General features: G+C 52.7%; 1 protein-coding gene across 1 annotated transcript in view; it reads right to left on the reverse strand.

Annotated features, from left to right (window-relative positions):
- LOC140425674 (uncharacterized) overlaps positions 1–21,239 on the reverse strand; it is a 456,765-nt gene that overhangs the window by 431,589 nt on the left and 3,937 nt on the right. Inside the window, exon 2 of the mRNA XM_072510172.1 lies at positions 1,004–1,039. Within this exon, the coding sequence (XP_072366273.1) occupies positions 1,004–1,039 (36 nt within the window). The remainder of the gene's footprint in view (positions 1–1,003; positions 1,040–21,239) is intronic.

The raw sequence follows: 21,239 nt of genomic DNA on the forward strand, positions 1-21,239 counted from the left end.
CCAGCATCTGTCCTCCAATAGCTCCTCGGCATTCATGGTGTACCGTATTATCCCTAATACATACCACCACAGAGGGTTTGTGGGCTGATGCCCTAAATAGGGTAAATTCCTCTTCCTCGTGTGCCAGGCTTAGCCTGATCCAATTTAAGGTGCTACATAGAGCACACATAACGGGAGCGAGGTTGAGCAGGTTCTTCGGAGTGGAGGACAGGTGCGGGAGGTGCGGGGGAAGCCCGGCGAACCACACACATACGTTTTGGTCGTGTCCGGCACTGGAGGGGTATTGGAGGGGAGTGGCGGGAGTGATCTCGAAGGTGGTGAAGGTCCGGGTCAAGCCAAGCTGGGGGTTAGCTATATTTGGGGTAGCGGATGAGCCGGGAGTGCAGGAGGCGAAAGAGGCCGATATTGTGGCCTTTGCGTCCCTAGTAGCCCAGCGAAGGATTTTACTCATGTGGAAGGAAGCGAAACCCCCCGGCGTGGAGGCCTGGATAAACGATATGGCAGGGTTCATAAAACTGGAGCGGATGAGAGGATCGGCTCAGGGGTTCACCAGGCGGTGGCAACCGTCCCTCGACTATCTAGCGGAAAGTTAGGGGGAAAATAGATAGCCAGCAGCAGCAGCCCGGAGGGAGGGAGGGAAGGGGGGGGGGGGGAATTGTTTGTGTTCTAGATGGGGTGAAGGGGCGGGGGGGGAAGCACTATTTTGTGTTATTTTGTGAGTTCACTATTTTATTTAAACAATGTTATCTATCAGTTATCATGGTACCGTTTTTGTTGATTTGTAAGGGGGAAAAATTGTGTTTGAAAACTTTGATAAAATATATTTTTTTTAAAAACAAGAGGGTTAAAGGTTATCGGCGAAGTGTGGCATCATCTTACAATCAGATCAGCAATGACCTTATTGAATGGCGGAGAACACGTCTGCTCCGAATTCGGATATAAAGGTGTTTTAGTTCAAGTTCCAGTCTAGATCTTACAACTATCGACGTCTGTGTTAACTCACCACCAGTTGATGCTCTGCGACGAAAAGGACATGCACCTGCAAAGATAAAGAGAAGTGAACTCCAGGAATCCATTGATGCTGAGTTACATTGTTTGTACTGGTAAAGTTTCCATTGAATTGAAAATAAAAATGCTAATTTCTAAATGTCCACATCGATATATCTAACTATTGGAAATATAGGGCGTCATTCTCCGCCGGCGGGAGTCTCCGTTTTGCCGGCGCCCGGGGGTTTCCCGACGGCGTGGGGCTGCCCCTCAATGGGAAACCCCATTGACCGGCTAGTGTTACGGAGACTCCCGCCGGCCGGTCGGGGCAGAAATGTGGCGGGGCGGGTAGGAGGATTTCACCCCATAGTTCTCAACTGTCCTTACATTCCTCTCCTGATCAGGTGTAAACTGATAAGAGGCATTTCACATCTGTAAGTTAGTATGTGCTGAGCCGATCCAATCATTTCATGGAGGGGCTTGGTCCACTGTACTGATGCAGTGGTGTAGGGGGCTGCCCCGGGTATTTTCAAAACGGACAGATGTCGTAAGCTTTATGAAGCATTAACCCATTCACCATAAAGTGACAATATACTGGCTTGCTCAAAAAAGTTCGCCTTGTCAAAAGATTCAATAAGACATCACTCTGAGAGAAATGGAAAAAACTTGGAATCCATTTTGTTTTGAGTTCATTCGTGGGATGTGGGCCCCGCTGACTGTGCCAACATTTATTGCCCATTCCTAATTGCCCTTGAACTGAGTGGCTTCCTAGGCCACTTCGGAGGGCATTTAAGAGTCAACCACATTGCTGTGGATCTGGAGTCACATGTACTGACATAGATGTGATTATGGCCGGGATTTTCCACTCCCAATCACGGGGGGGGCACCATGGCGGATGCGGAGGCTAAATCTCTTGAGGTATTATGACCGGTACAGGTTTGGAGGGCCGAAGGGCCTGTCCCTGTGCTGTATTGTTCTTTGTTCTTTGAAGCCCCAAACCGGTTTTATGACGATGTAAAACGAGGAAGCAATTCTTTCAACCATCAAAGGTGGGCTTCACTTCCCACATCGAATGTTGCGAATATCATTGGTGTATCTCAACATCTAATCACGACAGCTGCTCGCCGGAATGAGCCCTCTATGCTGGGTTGAGAGCCCACGCTGGCAATGTGTTTTACGACAAGATTTAAACGGCATGCAGCTGGCAACCTGCACTTTGTTCATGACTCTGAGGTTAGTGCCCATACCTGGCATCGCACAGTGCCCACAGGGACGGGCATCAGGCTTTGCAGGTGTACCGCATCGGTTTCAGGTGGGTCTCACAGGCGAGACTCAAAGTGAAGGGGCTGAAGGGCATTGGGTCCACTGGGGGCAATAAGTGCGAAAGGTCTCAGTGAGACACATGGGTGCTTCACCCAACTCCTCATTGAAATGATCTTTCTAAAATGAGGACAGGGGTTAACTGAGACAGGTTAGTGTCATGATATTCAAACATACATCATAACACATACATAATGATAGACAGAGCAACGGAGCAATTAGCACACATAACACGACAGCCAATCACAGACAAGAGCAGACACAGTATAAGACAAGAAACATGACACTTCCTGGGCAGTCCATCTGGAGACGGCACAGGGCCAGGACCTCAAAGCAAGACACTCACACAGTCACAACGTGCTGAGTACCAAGTCAGATGTATAGTTTAATGGAATAAAACTGCGTTGTACCAATCGCAATCGTGTTGGTTCGTCTGTACCTCAGAACACCAAACACTTCAGTTAGCAGCTAATTGGCAAGCAGTGTATCAGTGAAGTGAAGCAATAATGCCCATTCATGCAATACTAATCTCCCAAAGACTTAGCGATTGTTCCCCGCGCTTTGACCCTTCATATTCAACAGAGTATTATGGAACCACAGAACTATTGGGCAATTGGAAAAGCTTGAGAGCCCCTTTGGAAATGTGGCCAGGCACCACTGACATGGAGAAGCCTCCTTGTAGCGCACAAAGACTCCCGAGAGACGAATAGAGGTGAAGTCGATGAGGCTTTATTAAGCGTGATTCGTTCCCCGCAGTTCAGCAACAGACTGGAGCTGCGGGGAGAATTCCTGGTTCTTATACTCCGCCTTCAGGGCGGAGCTAGAGATCAACAGCCAACCAGGACCCGGGATCTGTCAGCCAATGACATCACGGCTTCACAGTCCCACATGACCCCTAATGCATACTACCACATTCACCCCTTGTTAAAAATGAACCCGGCGGGGTGGTGCTTCGCATGGTGGTAGGGGTTTACAAGACTGGTCCTGGGAGGAAAAAAACTTTTGCATGTCATTACAGTGCCCTACACTGGGCTATGTACAGGGTTTTTTTGTTTTGGACTATTTACAGTATTCGTAAGAGGGAAAAGGAAAAAAAAAAAACATTCTCGTTAAAGTCCACAACATTCTAGTGTTACACCGACGCCACGAGTCGGTCGGGCGGTCTGGTCGTCCGTGTCGATCGCCTCGGCCCCGGTGGTGGTGGTGCTTGTTCCAGTGTTGTCGCCTCCGGGAGCTTTACGGTTTCTGCTTCAGCTTCACTTCTGGTCGGACCTGGGAGGAGGACCAATCCTCCCGGGAAGGGGGCTGTCGCGGGGTGCGCCGGTGGCAGGGAGGGGGTGATTGGTGTCGAGGGGGTGTGCGTGTTGCCGGCGGGCGCCAGAACTCGCAGGGAGACCGTGTCCTGTCGGCCGTCGGGGTACTCCACGTAGGCGTACTGCGGGTTCGCGTGGAGGAGGTGAACCCTCTCGACCAACGGGTCCGACTTGTGCGCCCGCACATGTTTCCGGAGCAAGATGGGTCCTGGGACCGCCAGCCAGGTCGGCAGCGACGTTCCAGAGGAGGACTTCCTGGGGAAGACAAGGAGGCGCTCATGGGGCGTTTGATTAGTGGTGGTACACAGCAGCGACCGGATGGAGTGGAGGGCGTCCGGGAGGACCTCCTGCCACCGTGAAACTGGGAGATCCCTGGACCGTAGGGCCAGTAGGACGGTCTTCCAGACCGTGCCGTTCTCCCTCTCTACTTGCCCATTCCCCCGGGGGTTGTAGCTGGTCGTCCTGCTCGAGGCTATACCCTTGCTGAGCAGGAACTGGCGCAGCTCGTCACTCATGAAGGAGGACCCCCTGTCGCTATGGACGTATGCGGGGCAACCGAACAGTGTGAATATGGTGCTAAGGGCTTTAATGACTGTGGCCGCTGTCATGTCAGGGCAGGGGATGGCGAAGGGGAAACGGGAGTACTCGTCCACCACGTTCAGGAAGTATGTGTTGCGGTCGGTGGAGGGGAGGGGTCCTTTGAAATCCAGACTGAGGCGTTCAAAGGGACGGGAAGCCTTGATCAGGTGCGCACTATCCGGCCTGAAAAAATGCGGTTTGCACTCTGCGCAGATGTGGCAGTTCCTTGTGACTGTACGGACCTCCTCCACGGAGTAGGGGAGGTTGCGGGACTTTATAAAATGGTAGAACCGAGTGACCCCCGGGTGGCAGAGGTCCTCGTGGAGGGTTTGGAGACGGTTAATTTGTGCGTTGGCACATGTGCCGCGGGATAGGGCATCGGACGGCTCGTTCAGCTTTCCGGGACGGTACAAGATCTCATAGTTGAAGGTGGAGAGCTCGATCCTCCACCTTAAGATCTTGTCATTTTTAATTTTGCCCCGCTGTGCATTATCGAACATGAAAGCTACCGACCGTTGGTCAGTGAGGAGAGTGAATCTCCTGCCGGCCAGGTAATGCCTCCAATGTCGCACAGCTTCCACTATGGCTTGGGCCTCCTTTTCTACTGAGGAGTGGCGAATTTCTGAAGCGTGGAGGGTTCGGGAGAAAAAGGCCACGGGTCTGCCCGCTTGGTTAAGGGTGGCCGCTAGAGCTACATCGGAGGCGTCGCTCTCGACCTGGAAGGGGAGGGACTCGTCGATGGCGCGCATCGTGGCCTTTGCGATATCCGCTTTGATGCGGCTGAAGGCCTGGCAAGCCTCTGTCGACAGAGGGAAGGTCGTGGTCTGTATTAGGGGGCGGGCCTTGTCTGCGTACTGGGGGACCCACTGGGCGTAATATGAAAAGAACCCCAGGCAGCGTTTTAGGGCTTTTGAGCAGTGAGGGAGGGGAAATTCCATGAGGGGGCGCATACGTTCGGGGTCGGGGCCTATTATCCCATTGCGCACTACATATCCCAAGATGGCTAGCCGGTTTGTGCTAAAAACGCACTTTTCCTCGTTGTATGTGAGGTTCAAGGCTTTAGTGGTCTGGAGGAATTTTTGGAGATTGGCGTCGTGGTCCTGCTGATCGTGGCCGCAGATGGTTACGTTGTCGAGATACGGGAACGTGGCCTGCAACCCGTGTTGATCAACCATCCGGTCCATCTCCCGTTGGAAGACCAAGACCCCGTTTGTGACGCCAAATGGGACCCTTAGGAAGTGGTATAATCGCCCGTCTGCCTCGAAGGCTGTGTACTTGCGGTCACTTGGGCGGATGGGGAGCTGATGGTAGGCGGACTTGAGGTCCACAGTGGAGAAGACCTTATATTGGGCAATCCGATTGACCATGTCGGATATGCGGGGGAGAGGGTACACATCTAGCTGTGTGTACCGGTTGATGGTCTGGCTATAGTCTATGACCATCCTTTGCTTCTCCCCTGTCTTTACTACTACCACCTGTGCTCTCCAGGGACTATTGCTGTCCTGGATTATGCCTTCCTTCAGTAGCCGCTGGACTTCGGACTGAATAAATGTCCGGTCCTGGGCGCTGTACCGTCTGCTCCTAGTGGCGACGGGTTTGCAATCCGGGGTGAGGTTTGCAAACAAGGATGGGGGCTCAACCTTGAGGGTTGCGAGGCCGCAGATAGTGAGTGGGGGTATTGGGCCGCCGAATTGGAAAGTTAGGCTCTGCAGATTGCACTGGAAGTCTAATCCCAGTAATGTGGGCGCGCAGAGTTGGGGAAGGACGTAGAGCCTGTAGTTTTTAAACTCCCTCCCTTGCACCGTTAGGGTCACTATGCAGAAGCCTTTGATCTGTACGGAGTGGGATCCTGCAGCTAGGGAAATCTTTTGCGCACTGGGACGGATGGTCAAAAAACAGCGTCTTACCGTGTCGGGGTGGATGAAGCTTTCTGTGCTCCCGGAGTCGACCAGGCATGGTGTCTCGTGTCCGTTGATCAGCACCGTTGTTGTCGTCGTCTGGAGCGTCCGGGGCCATGCTTGGTCCAGCGTCATTGAGGCCAGACGTGGACGCAGTGCTTCAGCGTCTTCCTCGAACCCCGTGGAGCCGTCGATGCTGGGGTCCATTGTTGCCGTCCAAGATGGCGGCGGGGGTGAACAAAATGGCCGCCCCCATGCATCGCACATGGCTGGGGGGTCACAAGATGGCGGCGGGGGTCGACAAAATGGCCGCCCCCATGCGTCGCGCAGGGCTGGGGGGTCCCAAGATGGCGGCACCCCTCCTCCCCTCGTGGTGGCCGGGACCCAAAATGGCGGCGCCTGCGGGTCACACATGGGGCGCTGGGGGGGTTGGGGAGCGTTTGGAATGCGCAGGACTCCTTCTTCTCCGGGGACAGCGGCGACCTCCCGGGACCGGCACACAGCCGCGAAATGGCCCTTTTTCCCGTAGCTCTTGCAAATCGCTGCGCGGGCCGGGCAGCGCTGCCGGGGGTGTTTCGCCTGGCCGCAGAAATAGCAGCGGGCTCCCCCGGGACGACTTGGCGTCTGAACCGCGCAAGCCTGTGGGGGGGGGGGGTTTGTCACGACGGGGGTCCACGGAGCCCAAGGGGCTGCCGCGCGGTCGGGGCCGTACGCGCGGGCGTTTCGCGCGGCCACATCTAGTGAGGCTGCGAGGGCCCGTGCCTCTGAGAGTCCTAGCGACTCTTTTTCTAAAAGTCTTTGGCGGATTTGGGGAGAGTTCATACCAGCCACAAACGCATCGCGAATTAACATGTCCGTGTGTTCAATCACGTTTACCGGCTGGCAGCTGCAGGCCCGTCCCAAAATTAGCAGCGCGGCGTAGAATTCGTCTAGCGATTCTCCGGGACTTTGCCGTCTCATTGCGAGTTGGTAGCGTGCGTAGATCTGGTTCACTGGGCGAATATAGATGCTCTTTAGTGCTGTGAACGCCGTCTGGAAATCCTCTGATCTTCTATGAGAGGGTAAATTTCCGGGCTTACCCTCGAGTGCAGGACCTGTAGTTTCTGGTCTTCTGTGACCCGGCCGGGGGCCGTTCGGAGGTAGCCTTCGAAACAAGTCTGCCAGTGTTTAAAAACTGCTGCTGAGTTCACTGCGTGGGGGCTGATCCTCAGGCATTCCGGGACGATCCTGAGCTCCATAGTCCTTTAAGCACGCTTAATAAATTGTAGCGCACAAAGACTCCCAAGAGACGAATAGAGGTGAAGTCGATGAGGCTTTATTAAGCGTGACTCGTTCCCCGCAGTTCAGCAACAGACTGGAGCTGCGGGGAGAATTCCTGGTTCTTATACTCCGCCTTCAGGGCGGAGCTAGAGATCAACAGCCAACCAGGACCCGGGATCTGTCAGCCAATGACATCACGGCTTCACAGTCCCACTTGACCCCTAATGCATACTACCACACTCCTGACCCCTTTAATTATTTAATGTCAACACTGATCATTCACTATCATGCTTAGTTCAAGGAGCGCAGACTTACTGATATGGAGAGTTCATTTCAAACGGGACACTCACTGTGATGAGATGGTTACACGCTACACAGGAGAGAGGCCCAGGTTGGAGATTATTGCTGTCAGTGTGTGCAAGAAACAAGGTGTTACACCTGATTTACAGTAACACAGCTCATCATAAGAAGGGAGCATAGACAATATTATTAAGCAGGAACTGAACTGGATATCTATATAAATACTGTGGATACCAGAGCAGGTCACAGGCTAGGATTCCTGTGGGGATTAACTGACCTCCTGACACCACAAATCCTGTCCCATCTGCGGGGCACAAAAGTCAGGAGTGTAATGGAGTTAACAGACAGTGACTCAAGCTGGGAATCGAGCCTGAATCCCTGGCGCTGTGAAGCAACAGTGCTAACCACTGCGCTACCATGCTGAGGTGCCCTGCTGCCCTGTCACCTTGATGCTCTACTTGCCTGGTTGAGAGCAGCTCCAACACTCAAGATGCTCGATACCATCCAGGACAAAGCAGCCCGCTTGATTGCTCCTCCTTCCACAAACACTGAATCCCTCCAACACCCACGAACAGCGGCAACCGTGTGCACCATCTTCAAGATGCACTGCAGGAACTCACCAAGGTTCCTTAGACACCACCTTCCAAACCCACAACCATTCCCATCACAAAGGATAAGAGCGGCAGACACCTGGGAACACAACCCCGAGAGGTTTCCCTCCAAGTCACTCACCATCCTGATTTGGAAATATATCGCCGTTCCTTCACTGTCGCTGGGACAAAATGCTGGAACTCGCTCCCTAACAGCACTGTGGGTGTACCTACGCCTCAGGGACGGCAGCGGTTCAACGAGACAACTCACCACCACCTTCTAAAGCCCTGTTTAGCACAGGGCTAAATCGCTGGCTTTGAAAGCAGACCAAGGCAGGCCAGCAGCACGGTTCAATTCCTGTACCAGCCTCCCCGAACAGGCGCTGGAATGTGGCGACTAGGGGCTTTTCACAGTAACTTCATTTGAAGCCGACTTGTGACAATAGGCGATTTTCATTTCATTTTCATTTTTCAATTCGGAATGGGCAATAAATGCTGGCCTAAACAGCGTTGCCCCCCAACCCGTAAATAAATAAAAAAAGAGATAGGAACTGATTACACGAGGTTAGCTGCCAATGTTGTGCAGCCACTTTCTTCATTCTGTCTCTACACCTAAAGCTGCACCGGCCTTTACAGCTGAGGCGGAGGTAGCTGACTGCTACACTCTGTTGTCCGTGATCACCTTGGCGGGCATACTCTGAAGGTTAGAGACCTGGAGGCCATAGCCTGCTTTGGGTGGCCTGTGTGGGGTAGATGCATCCTCCTTGTCCTGTGATATTGCAGCTGACGGGTGTAGCGCACAATGACTTACGCGAGACGAGAAGCGATGAAGTCGATCTAGGCTTTATTAAGCGAGACTTGTCCCCAGCAGCTCAGCAACAGAATGAGGCTGCGGGGAGAAGCTCGGGCTCTTATACTCCGCCTTCAGGGCGCAGCCAGAAGTCGGCAGATCCAACCAGGACCCGGGACCTGTCAGCCAATAGCCTCTCGGCTTCACAGGTACCATATTACCCCTAATACATACCACCACAACGGGTAACAGGAAGAGGTGATTTTGTTCAGCGGGACATCCCAGAGTCACCTGGGTGGATGGCCCCGGGGTATCATAGATAATCATAGAATTCACAGTGGAGAAGGAGGCCTTTCAGCCCATCGAATCTGCCCTTGGAAAGAGCACCCCACTTAAGCCCACGCCTCCACCCTACCCCCTTAACCCCACCTAACTTTTTTGGACACTAAGGGCAATTTATCATGGCCAATCCACCTAACCTGCACATCTTTGGACTGTGGGAGGAAACCGGAGCACCTGGAGGAAACCCACGCAGACACGGGGAGAACGTGCAGACTCCGCGCAGACAGTGACTGTTGGTCCTCCTCACCAGGAGTTCCTGAGGCCACTGACTGACTTCTTGAGGAGAAGGGGCAGCTGGAGTGATAATAATCTAACAATCTTTATGATTGTCACAAGTAGGCTTCCATTAACACTGCAATGAAGTTACTGTGAAAGGCCCCTAGTCGCCACACCCCGGCGCCTGTTCGGGTACACTGAGGGAGAATTCAGAATGTTGAATTCACCGAACAAGCACATCTTTCGGGACTTGTGGGAGGAAACCGGAGCACCCGGAGGGAACCCACGCAGACACGGGGAGAACGTGCAGACTCCGCACAGACAGCGACCCAGGCCGGGAATTGAAACCGAGTGCCTGCCGCTCTGAAGCAACAGTGCTGACCACTGTGCTACCGTGCCGAGGTGCCCTGCAGCCCTCTCACCTTGATATTGATGGATGCCACCGATGGCTACAGCAATGGAGGGCAGCTCCTGCAGCAGTGAAAGACCAAGGTGGCTGGGCGGCCTCTATCCTGTCACTGGTGCATTGCATGCTGGCACTACCAATCCAGACTGAAGGTGGAAGGACGCCTCCATCGTGCATTGCAATCTGAGGAGTAGAGTTGTTATCCTTCCTGATGCTCCCATGCTAATCTTTGCAGCTCTGGCAACTAATTGAATAACCAGGAGGCACCAAATTCTGGATAAGCTCAGCGGGTTCTGGCAGCCTGTGTGGACAGAGAAAGAGAGTCCGTGTGGCTCTCCTTCAGAGCTGGATTCAAATATTGCTTTATTCTCAGGTTCAAAGCCAATGCTCAATAGTCCACCACACTGTGGTCCAGAGGCTTTGACAGGTCTGGAGTTGAGGCAATCATTATGGTGCTTGTTGATACAGCTAGCTCAGTTCCCCTCTGGTCAATGGTAAAAGAATGAGGGATCCTGGTGTGGTTCACAGTCAGAGGAGTGGATAGGATTTCTCTGCACAGATTATCATTATCACCTGCGACTAATCCATAGAATTCCTACAGTGCAGAAGGAGGCCATTCGGCCCATCAAGACTGCACTAACCCTCCGAAAGAGCACCCTACCTTGGCCCACTCCACTGGCCCTATCCCCACAGCCCCCACATTTAGCATGGCCAATCCACCTAACCTGCACGCCTTTGAACTGTGGGAGGAAACACTTTTTTTAAGCAGTGGGTGATCAGGGGCGAAATTCTCCCCAAACGGCGCGATGTCCGCCGACTGGCGCCCAAAACGGTGCCAATCAGACGGGCATCGCGCCGCCCCAAAGGTGCATCTTTGGGGGCCGAGCCCCAACATTGAGGGGCTAGGCCGGCGCCGGAGGAATTTCTGTCCCGCCAGCTGGCGGAAACGGCGTTTGTTGCCCCGCCAGCTGGCGCGGAAATGACATCCCCGGGCGGCGCATGCGCGGGAGCGTCAGCGGCCGCGCATGTGCAGTGGGGAGAGTCTCTTCCGCCTCCGCCATGGTGGAGGCCGTTGCGGAGGCGGAAGGGAAGTGCCCCCACAGCACAGGCCCGCCCGCGGATCGGTGGGCCCCGATCGCGGGCCAGGCCACCGTGGGGGCACCCCCCGGGGTCAGATCGCCCCGCGCCTCCCCCAGGACCCCGGAGCCCGCCCACGCCGCCTTGTCCCGCTTTAATTTACGCCGGCGGGACAGGCAATTTCTCGGCGGGACTTCGGCCCATCCGGGCCGGAGAATTGAGTGGGGGGGCCCGCCAACCGGCGCGGCCCGATTCCCGCCCCCGCCCAATCTCCGGTACCGGAGACTTCGGCAACCGGCGGGGGCGGGATTCACGGCGGCCAGCGGCCATTCTCCGACCCACTGGGGGGGGTCGGAGAATGTCGCCCCAGGTTCTAGAATGCATTGCTTTCAGGGGCTGGTTTAGCACAGGGCTAAATCGCTGGCTTTGAAAGCAGACCAAGATAAGCCAGCAGCACGGTTCAATTTCTGTACCAGCCTCCCCGAACAGGCGCCGGAATGTGGCGACTAGGGGCTTTTCGCAGTAACTTCATTTGAAGCCTACTTGTGACAATAAGCGATTTTCATTTTCCTGTGATGCCAGAAGATTCAATTGTGGCTTTCAAAATTTTTCGGATCATTATCTGAAAAGGACAAAAAGAATGCAGGTCGATGGGAAAAAGGCAGGGGAGCGACATTAGGTGAATTGTTCTTGCAGAGAGCCAGTATGGACATTATGGACCAAATGGTCTTCTTCTATGACTTGAGCACAGAGTCCTAGACCGAACCATTTTCAGCTGCTTCATCAGTGACCTCCCTTCCATCATGAGGTCAGAAATGGGGATGTTGGCGGATGACTGCACAATGTTCAGCATCATTCGCGACTCCTCAGACACTGACGCAATTCATGTGCAAATGCAACAAGACCTGGACAAGATTCAGGCTTGGGCTGACAAGTGGCAAGTCACTCCACTCCACACAAGTGCCAGGCAGACAGTGATGCTCCTCTTATTCTCTGTGATATGTTTGACTCCGGCCTGAGGGAGAACTGAACTGCTGCCACTGAACGGCTAATCTAGGGGCCCACGGAGGCAGATTGACTCATCTCAGCAGCGACTGCCTCCCCCGAGGGTCAGGGTTCCTGGTGTCTTTCTCCACCTACTGATATAAGATGGACAGACTCACACACATTTCCAGCCCTTAGCATCCTAATAATTAGAGAATGCTGGCAGACATGAGAGGACTGAACGTTCCTGCAAGGGGGGCGGTGGATATAGGTGCCTATCGTTTCTTACTCCTCCTCACCCTCCCGCTAGGTGTTGCAGTGCTGCCCTCATTGGTGTGCTGGGCAGGAGGTGGGTCGCTCGCAGGGAGAAGAGGTGTCGGGATGGCCTGTCCACCCCCAGGGACTCCTGGGTGGAAGGCCGATCCTCTTGCCTTCAGGTGCCCAGGAGTCCTCCATGGGAGAGAGGGGCAACTGGAATAAGATCTAGAAGCCCGGCCATTCTCTGGCTAACATTCGTGGGTTCTCACTCGTGCCTGCACCATGCAGCTGAAGCCCTGCACCCTGGAGCTCATGAGCTGAGCCACGGAACAGACACCCCTCACCATGGAGTGCACGTCCTTCACCAAAGTCTCCACTGCGGACGCCACCCTCACAGTGTTGGCCTTGTTGTATCGGAGTGACGGCACCATCTCTTCAGACTTTCTCATAGAATTTACAGTGCAGAAGGAGGCCATTCGGCCCATCGAGGCTGCACCGGCTCCTGGAAAGAGCACCCGACCCAAGCCCACACCCCCACCCTATCCCCATAACCCAGCAACCCCACCCAACACTACATGCAATTTCTTGGACACTAAGGGCAATTTATCAAGGCCAATCCACCTAACCTGCAAACGTTTGGACTGTGGGAGGAAACCGGAGCACCCGGAGGAAACCCACGCCGACATGGGGAGAACGTGCAGACTCCGCACAGTGACCTAAGCCGGGAATCGAACCTGGGACCCTGGAGCTGTGAAGCAATTGTGCTATCTACAATGCTACCGTGCTGCTGACTTTGGGCAATGGAACTCCTCTAGTTGGCCTTGCAGTCTGAGGCGGGACGCTGCCATCCCTTCCTGACGCACGCTTACAACTCTGCACATCATCGGCCAAGGGCTCAGCCGCCTGCTGGCTTCTGGTATGCCTCTGGGCACCGCATGCCCGCGACATTCCTGCCTCCGCCTGCTGTGGATCATCAGCTGGGTGGTGCTCGCCAGCGCGTCATCCAGAAGCCTGCGTACAAGTTATTCTCACCGAGGTGTGAGTATCTGCACTGGTGGAGGGCGTGGGTGACAGCTTCGCTGTTTGTTTCCCAGATGTCTCCGCCGGGGCTGCTCTGGTCTATAGTTTCCAGAGGGTACGAGGATGGTGGGGGCTGGTCGACTGGCATGCGTGGGAGGTGGGAGGAGCAGAGTAGCCCATAGGAAGACCATGGGGAGTTGAGGTGACAGACACAATCACAAGTGTTGGCACCTTGTGATGTGGCTGGGAGGGCGAGCACCATGGAGGTGTAATAGTGTGTTAAGGGGTGAAGCAAAAGACCTGATGAGGCAGGCTTACCCTGGCTTCTCGAAGAAGGTCATTTATCTTTTTCCGGCACTGTAACCCCATCCGCTTCTGGAGCGAGCTGGCACTCACCATCACGGTCACAGCCTCGCAGGAGGGGTTGCTGACGTTTCGAGCTGGGCACAGGGTGCCACGGCACTGCTCAACACTATCCAGAAGGTTGGTGAGGGTTAAGCCTGTGAAATGTGCTCTTGTCTCCCTGGCAGCCATCACCCGCCCCTCCCCACCCCCCCCCCTGCCGACTGGACTTGGAACCCGTGCTGGGGAGGCACACAAAAGGAGCACCCCACTGATTACACAGATTACATTTCATCGCAGTTTCACGCAATCACAGGCAAGCCGCCACGAGCGTTGCGCAAAACACCTGGGAAAACAACCTTTTGTTGAAGTGGCTGAATCGGCGGCTTTTCCCGCCAATAGTTCCGGCAGGACTCTCCCCCGTTTTCTCTCCGGGACCAAGGCCATGAAAAAATATCGGAAAATTCCACCCGACACCACTTTTTTTCATGAGAGAAACCACCCGGCGGGATTCTCCGTTCCTGAGTATAACGGCGGGATTTTCCGCAGGTGGGATGCGCTGTTTCGCCGGCAGCGCAGTCACGCCTATGGATTTCCCAACGGCATAGAGGTGGCCACGATGGGAAACCCCCATTGGCCGGCTGCCAGCAGAGGCGTGCCGTGCCAAAAAACGCGTCTGGCGGGATGAAGAATCCAGCCTTAAATGTTGACGCTGGGGCAGGATTCGTGGACTTTTACGGCAGCAAAGCGGGCGCCGCACCTGGACCGATTCAGTGACCGTTGAGGGGCTAGTACCGGCACCACGTGAAACACAATCGATTCCAATAGAAAATGGTGTCAGTGGGTTCCGGATTGACACCCGAGAGGCTGACAAGCTGCAGCTGCATATTAGCACTCCACTCCCCACACACGTGATCATTATCACTAGGAGGTAATGTTGTGCAAACTAATGGAGTGAAAGGTAGACAAGTCTCCTGGCCCTGATGGAATGCATCCCAGGATACTAAAGGAAGTGGGGGGGGGGGGGGAGAAATAGCAAATGCACTTATGGTAATTTATCAACATTCATTGGACTCTCGGCTGTTCCAGCAGGTTAGAAAACAGCAAATGTGGCATCACTGTTTAAAAAAGGAGGTGGAAAAAAGGCGGGTAACTATCGGCCAGTTAGCTTAACTTCTGTAGTGGGGATAATGCTTCAATCTCTCATTAAGGAGGAAATAGCAAGACATCTGGATAGAAATTGTCCCATTGTTGGGCGCAGCACGGGCTCATGAAAGGCAGGTCACGTTTGACTAATTTAGTGGAATTGTCTGAGGACATTACGAGCGCGGTGGACCATGGGGGACCGGTGGATGTGGTGTATCTGGATTTCCAGAAGGCAATCGACAAGGTGCTGTCCAAAATGCTGCTGCATAAGATAACGGCACATGGCGTTATGGAAATGTATTAGCATGGGTAGAGGATTGATTAACTAACAGAAAACTAAAGAGTGGGGAGAAATAGGTGTTTTTCTATTTGGCAATCAGTGGCTAGTGGTGTGCCTCAGGGATCAGTGTTGGGTCCACAATTGTTTACAATTTACATAGACGATCTGGAGTTGGGGACCAAGTGATGTGTCAAAGTTTGCAGATGACACGAGGATGAGTGGTAAAGCCAAGTGTGCAGAGGACATTGAAAGTCTGCAGAGGGATATAGATAGTTTATTTTTTTCTTTTAAAAATAAATTTAGAGTACCTGTTATTTTATTTCCAATTAAGGGGTAATTTAGTGTGGCCAATCCACCTACCTTGCACATCTTTGGGCTGTGGGGGCGAAACCCACACAGGTACGGGGAGATTGTGCGAACTCCACACGGACAGTGACCCGGGGCCGGGATCGAATCCGGGTACTCAGCGCCGTAGTGCCACCGTGCCGCCTGGGATATAGATAGTTTAAGTGAGTGGGCAAGGGTCCGGTAGATGGAGTACAATGTTGATAAATGTGAGGTCATCCATTTTGGTAGGAATAACAGCAACATGGACTATTATTTATATGGTAACAAATTGCAACATGCTGCTGTACAGAGGGACCTGGGTGTCCTTGTGCATGAATTGTAAAAAGTTGGTTTGCAGGTGCAGCAGGTACTTAAGAAGGCAAATGGAATTTTGTCCTTCATCGCTAGAGGGATGGAGTTTAAAAACTGGGAGGTCATGTTGTAGCTGTATCGGGTGCTGGTCAGGCCACACCTGGAGTACTGTGTACAGTTTTGGTCTCCTTACTTACTTGAGAAAGGATGTACTGGCACTGGAGGGTGTGCAGAGGAGATTCACTAGGTTGATTCCGGAGTTGAGAGGATTAGTTTATGAGGAGACATTGAGTAGACAGGGACTATACTCATTGGAATTCGGAAGAATGAGGGGGGGGGGTCTTATAGAAACATATAAAATTATGAAGGGAATAGGTGGGATAGAAGCGGGGAGGTTCCCACTGGTGTGTGAAACTAGAACTAGGGGCATAACCTGAAAATAGGGGGGAGCAGATTTAGGACTGATTTGAGGAGGAACTTCTTCACCCACAGGGTTGTGAATCTGTGGAATTCCCTGCCCAGTGAAGCAGTTGAGGCTACCTCGTTAAATGTTTTTAAGGCAAAGGTAGATAGATTTTTGAATACTAAATGAATAAAAGGTTATGGTGTTCGGGCCGGAAAGTGGAACTGAGTCAACAGAAAGACCAGCCATGATCTCATTGAATGGCGGAGCAGGCTTGAGGGGCCAGATGGCCTAGTCCTGCTCCTAGTTCTTACATTCACTTCCCAGCCAACAAGATGGCACTGATTGCGCTGGAGCATGCCCATCCCATTGATGGGTCAGCTGGGGTCAGAAGGTACCTAAGGCGGTGGCCTGGGGTCCACCCATACGACTTGTGGCACTCAGCTCACAGTGGGCATTGAGCAGTGTGCACAGCCGCATGTCTGCCTTGAAGGCTGCGGCAATGGGTTCCGTGCCCCCCCCCCCACCCCGCTATACGCCCAGGCCCTGAAGAAGTCCCACGACTAGCGGCACAACTGTCAGCACACTATGGCGATGTTGGGCACTTTCCCTGCGTCCTCTTTCCCTCATCAGACATGGCACCTGTTTTATGACATTTGAAAGCACAAGTGAACCTCGCTGACGGGAATTGTCACCCTGTGGAGGATCACGGACGCCCCGGAGAATACCGGGTCAGGCCCAATAATTAAATGCAAACCGCGTCTACTGTACGTGCAGAGTGGAACGTAATAACTCCGCTGTCAATGCACCAGAGAATTGCGATTTGGCATGAACCCGGTGCCTGCCACGATTGCGGTGTCAAAACCGATTCTCCGCCAATCGCGTTTCCGACATCGACCGACGGACACGTGTATAAGCTATTAAAAGATGTCAGCATGGTCAGACACTATGGTCAGGTTCATAATCAATTTTGGAAATGGCGGAGGCTCTGCATCTCACCAGCCAGTTCCACCAATCAGTTCGATCATGGTTGCTCTCTCGCTGAGTTCCATTTTTCTGCTTTTGCTCAAGATTCTTTGATACACTCGCTCAACAAAATCTCGGTCTTAAAATTGTCAATAGACTCATCCTCCACAAACATTTGGGTGAGGAATTCTGATTTCCAAGATTTTTCGTGAAAAGGTGTGTTCGGATTTCACTCAAAACAGGTCATAATTATTCTGGTTTTCTAACCAGTAAAATCTCGATAACTAGACTTCCATCGTCATTTTAAGCACCCCAGTTAGAACATAGAACATAGAACATTACAGCGCAGTACAGGCCCTTCGGCCCTCGATGTTGCGCCGACCTGTGAAACCACCCTAAAGCCCATCTACACTATTCCCTTATCATCCATACATCTATCCAATGACCATTTGAATACCCTTAGTGTTGGCGAGTCCACTACTGTTGCAGGCAGGGCATTCCACACCCTTACTACTCTCTGAGTAAAGAACCTACCTCTGACATCTGTCCTATATCTATCTCCCCTCAGTTTAAAGCTATGTCCCCTCGTGCAGATCAAGTCTCAACATCTTGTCCTCAATTTTGCCACTTCATCCAATATGAGAAATATGAGGTCATTGGCTCTGAATCTAAGAATAACAAATCAAAATTTGTCCCAATTCTTTTTTTCCAATTAAGGGGGCAATTTAGTGAGGTCAATTCACCTACCCTGCACCCTTTTTGGGTTGTATTGGTGAGACCCACGCGGACACAGGGAGAATAAAATATTTTCTTTCCAGTGATAGTGGAATAAAAGGATTTCAAATGCGGAGACAAAAGTCAATAATACTGATTCACAGGGACAAAGCCAGGTGGTCGGATGTGGGAGGGGAAGGGGCGATTTGGTTTATATTGAGACAATACATGGATGGGATATTAGGAGGCCAACAGCGAACCCAAGCAGACTACCAATGAACCGGAACAGCAGACCGAGAGATCTGCGGTGCGGCAACCGAAGAGGAAAGAGTCGAATTGGACCCCTCCGGAAGGCTGCTGCCCTAGACTCGACATGTATGCTCAAGCCGTCAGGAGTCGCGTCAATGCCAGATTCATCAGTCGCATTCACAAGACAGCCCCGAACGTCACCCAAGCACAACGCAATGCCATCCGCGCTCTCAAGACCAACCGCAGCATCGTCATCAAACCAGCAGACAAAGGGGGGACACTGTCGTACTGAACAGAACGGACTACTGCAAAGAAGTATACCGACAACTGAACAACCAAGAACATTACAGACAGTTACCCGCAGATCCGACCAAGGAACACATCCACCAACTTAACAAACTGATCAAGACCTTGGATCCAGATCTTCAGAGCACCCTACGTGCTCTCATCCCACGTACTCCCCGCATTGGAGATCTCTACTGCCTCCCGAAAATACATAAGGCCAACACACCAGGCCGCCCTATCGTTTCAGGCAATGGGACCCTGTGTGAGAACCTCTCTGGCTACATCGAGGGCATCTTGAAACCCATCGTACAAGGTACACCCAGCTTCTGCCGCGACACGACGGACTTCCTACAGAAACTCAGCACCCATGGACCAGTTGAACCAGGTACATTCCTCGTCACAATGGACGTCTCGGCACTCTACACCAGCATCCCCCATGACGACGGCATTGCTGCAACAGCCTCAGTACTCAACACCGACAACTGCCAATCTCCAGGCGCAATTCTGCAACTCATCCGCTTCATTCTGGACCACAACATCTTCACCTTCGACAACAAGTTCTTCATCCAGACGCACAGAACAGCCATGGGGACCAAATTCGCACCCCAAGACGCCAACATCTTCATGCACAAGTTTGAACAGGACCTACTCACCGCACAGGACCTTCAACCGATGTTATACACCAGATACATCGATGACATTTTTTTCCTTTGGACCCACGGCGAAGAATCACTGAAACGACTACACGATGACATTAATAAGTTCCATCCAACCATCAGACTCACCATGGACTACTCTCCAAAATCAGTTGCATTCTTGGACACACTTGTCTCCATCAAGGACGGTCACCTCAGCACTTCGCTTTACCGCAAACCCACGGATAACCTCATGATGCTCCACTTCTCCAGCTTCCACCCTAAACACATTAAAGAAGCCATCCCCTATGGACAAGCGCTCTGTATACACAGGATCTGCTCAGACGAGGAGGAGCGTAACAGACATCTACAGACGTTGAAAGATGCCCTCGTACGAACGGGATATGGCACTCGACTCATCGATCGACAGTTCCAACGCGCCACAGCGAAAAACCGGACCGACCTCCTCAAACATGGGACACATCCGACAGAATACCCTTCGTCGTCCAGTACTTCCCCGGAGCGGAGAAACTACGTCATCTTCTTCACAGCCTTCAACACGTCATTGATGACGATGAACATCTTGCCAAGGTCATCCCCACACCCCCACTACTTGCCTTCAAACAACCGTGCAACCTCAAACGAACCATTGTTTGCAGCAAACTACCCAGTCTTCAGAACAGTGACCTCGACACCACACAACCCTGTCATGGCAATCTCTGCAAGACGTGCCAGATCATCGACATGGATACCACTATTACACGTGAGAACACCACCCACCAGGTACGCGGTACATACTCGTGCGACTCGGCCAACGTTGTCTACCTCATACGCTGCAGGAAAGGATGTCCCGAAGCATGGTACATTGGCGAGACCATGCAGACGCTGCGACAACGAATGAACGGACATCGCGCAACAATCACCAGGCAGGAATGTTCCCTTCCAGTCGGGGAACACTTCAGCAGTCAAGGGCATTCAGCCTCTGATCTCCAGGTAAGCGTTCTCCAAGGCGGCCTTCAGGACCCGCGACAACGCAGAATCGCCGAGCAGAAACTTATAGCCAAGTTCCGCACACATGAGTGCGGCCTCAACCGGGACCTGGGATTCATGTCGCATTACATTCATCCCCCACCATCTGGCCTGCGAAATCCTACCAACTGTCCTGGCTTGGTACAATTCACACCTCTTTAACCTGGGGTTACCCCACCTCTGGATCTGTAAAGATTTAATCAACGCATTCCAAGCATTGTTTGGCATCTTTGAATTTGTCTATATATGTGTTTCTGGAACAGACCTCTTCATTCACCTGAGGAAGGAGCAGCGCTCCGAAAGCTAGTGACATCGAAACAAACCTGTTGGACTTTAACCTGGTGTTGTAAGACTTCGTAGTGGGATATTTTTAAGAAGGGGTTTAAGATGGAGGGGGGAGTCACAATTTAAAGCTACCAAACTCAACGTTGAGTCCCGAGGGCTGAAATGTGTCCAAGCAGGGGTGAGAATTGGAAGCAAATTCGATACATTTTCCCAGGTCCGGATGAGAGCATGAAGCGGCACTAATACAGTCATCGATGTAATGGAAAAAGAGTTGTGGGAGCAGGCTTGAGTGAGACTGGACCCAGCGGTGGTCCACTCACCCCATAAAAGCTCAGGCATAACTGGGACCTATGCAGGTAATGTTGCCTCAAATTTCCACCCCTCTGTCACCCTCACAAGATCTTTCTCTGACACTTCCCTTCCCTTCCTTGATCTCTCTGTCTCCATTTCCAGTGATAGACCGACCACCAATATTCATTGCAAACCCATCGACTCCCGCAGCTACCTCTACTACAGTTCCTCACGCCCTGCTCCCTGTAAGGACTCCATCCCATTCTCCCAGTTTCTCCACCTCCGTCGCATCTGTTCTGATGATGTCACCTTCAGAAATGGTGCTTTTGACATGTCGGCTATTTTCCTTAACCGAGGTTCGCCCGCCCGTGGTGAACAGGATACTCAACCGGGTTGGACCCATTTCCTGCCCCTCCGCCCTCATCCCTTCCCATCCCTCCCTTCAGAACCATAATATATCTTTGTCCTCACTTTCCACCAGCCTCCACATTCAAAGGCACATCCTTTGCCATTTGTGCCAACTCTGTAGAATCATAGAATCCCTACAGTGCAGAGAGGCCATTCGGCCCACTGAGACTACACCAACCCTTCGAAAGACCATCCGTCCTAGGCCCAATCCCCCGCCCTATTCCTGC

This window comes from Scyliorhinus torazame, chromosome 6 (genome assembly GCF_047496885.1).
Source record: "Scyliorhinus torazame isolate Kashiwa2021f chromosome 6, sScyTor2.1, whole genome shotgun sequence".
In the NCBI taxonomy this organism is placed as follows: domain Eukaryota; kingdom Metazoa; phylum Chordata; class Chondrichthyes; order Carcharhiniformes; family Scyliorhinidae; genus Scyliorhinus; species Scyliorhinus torazame.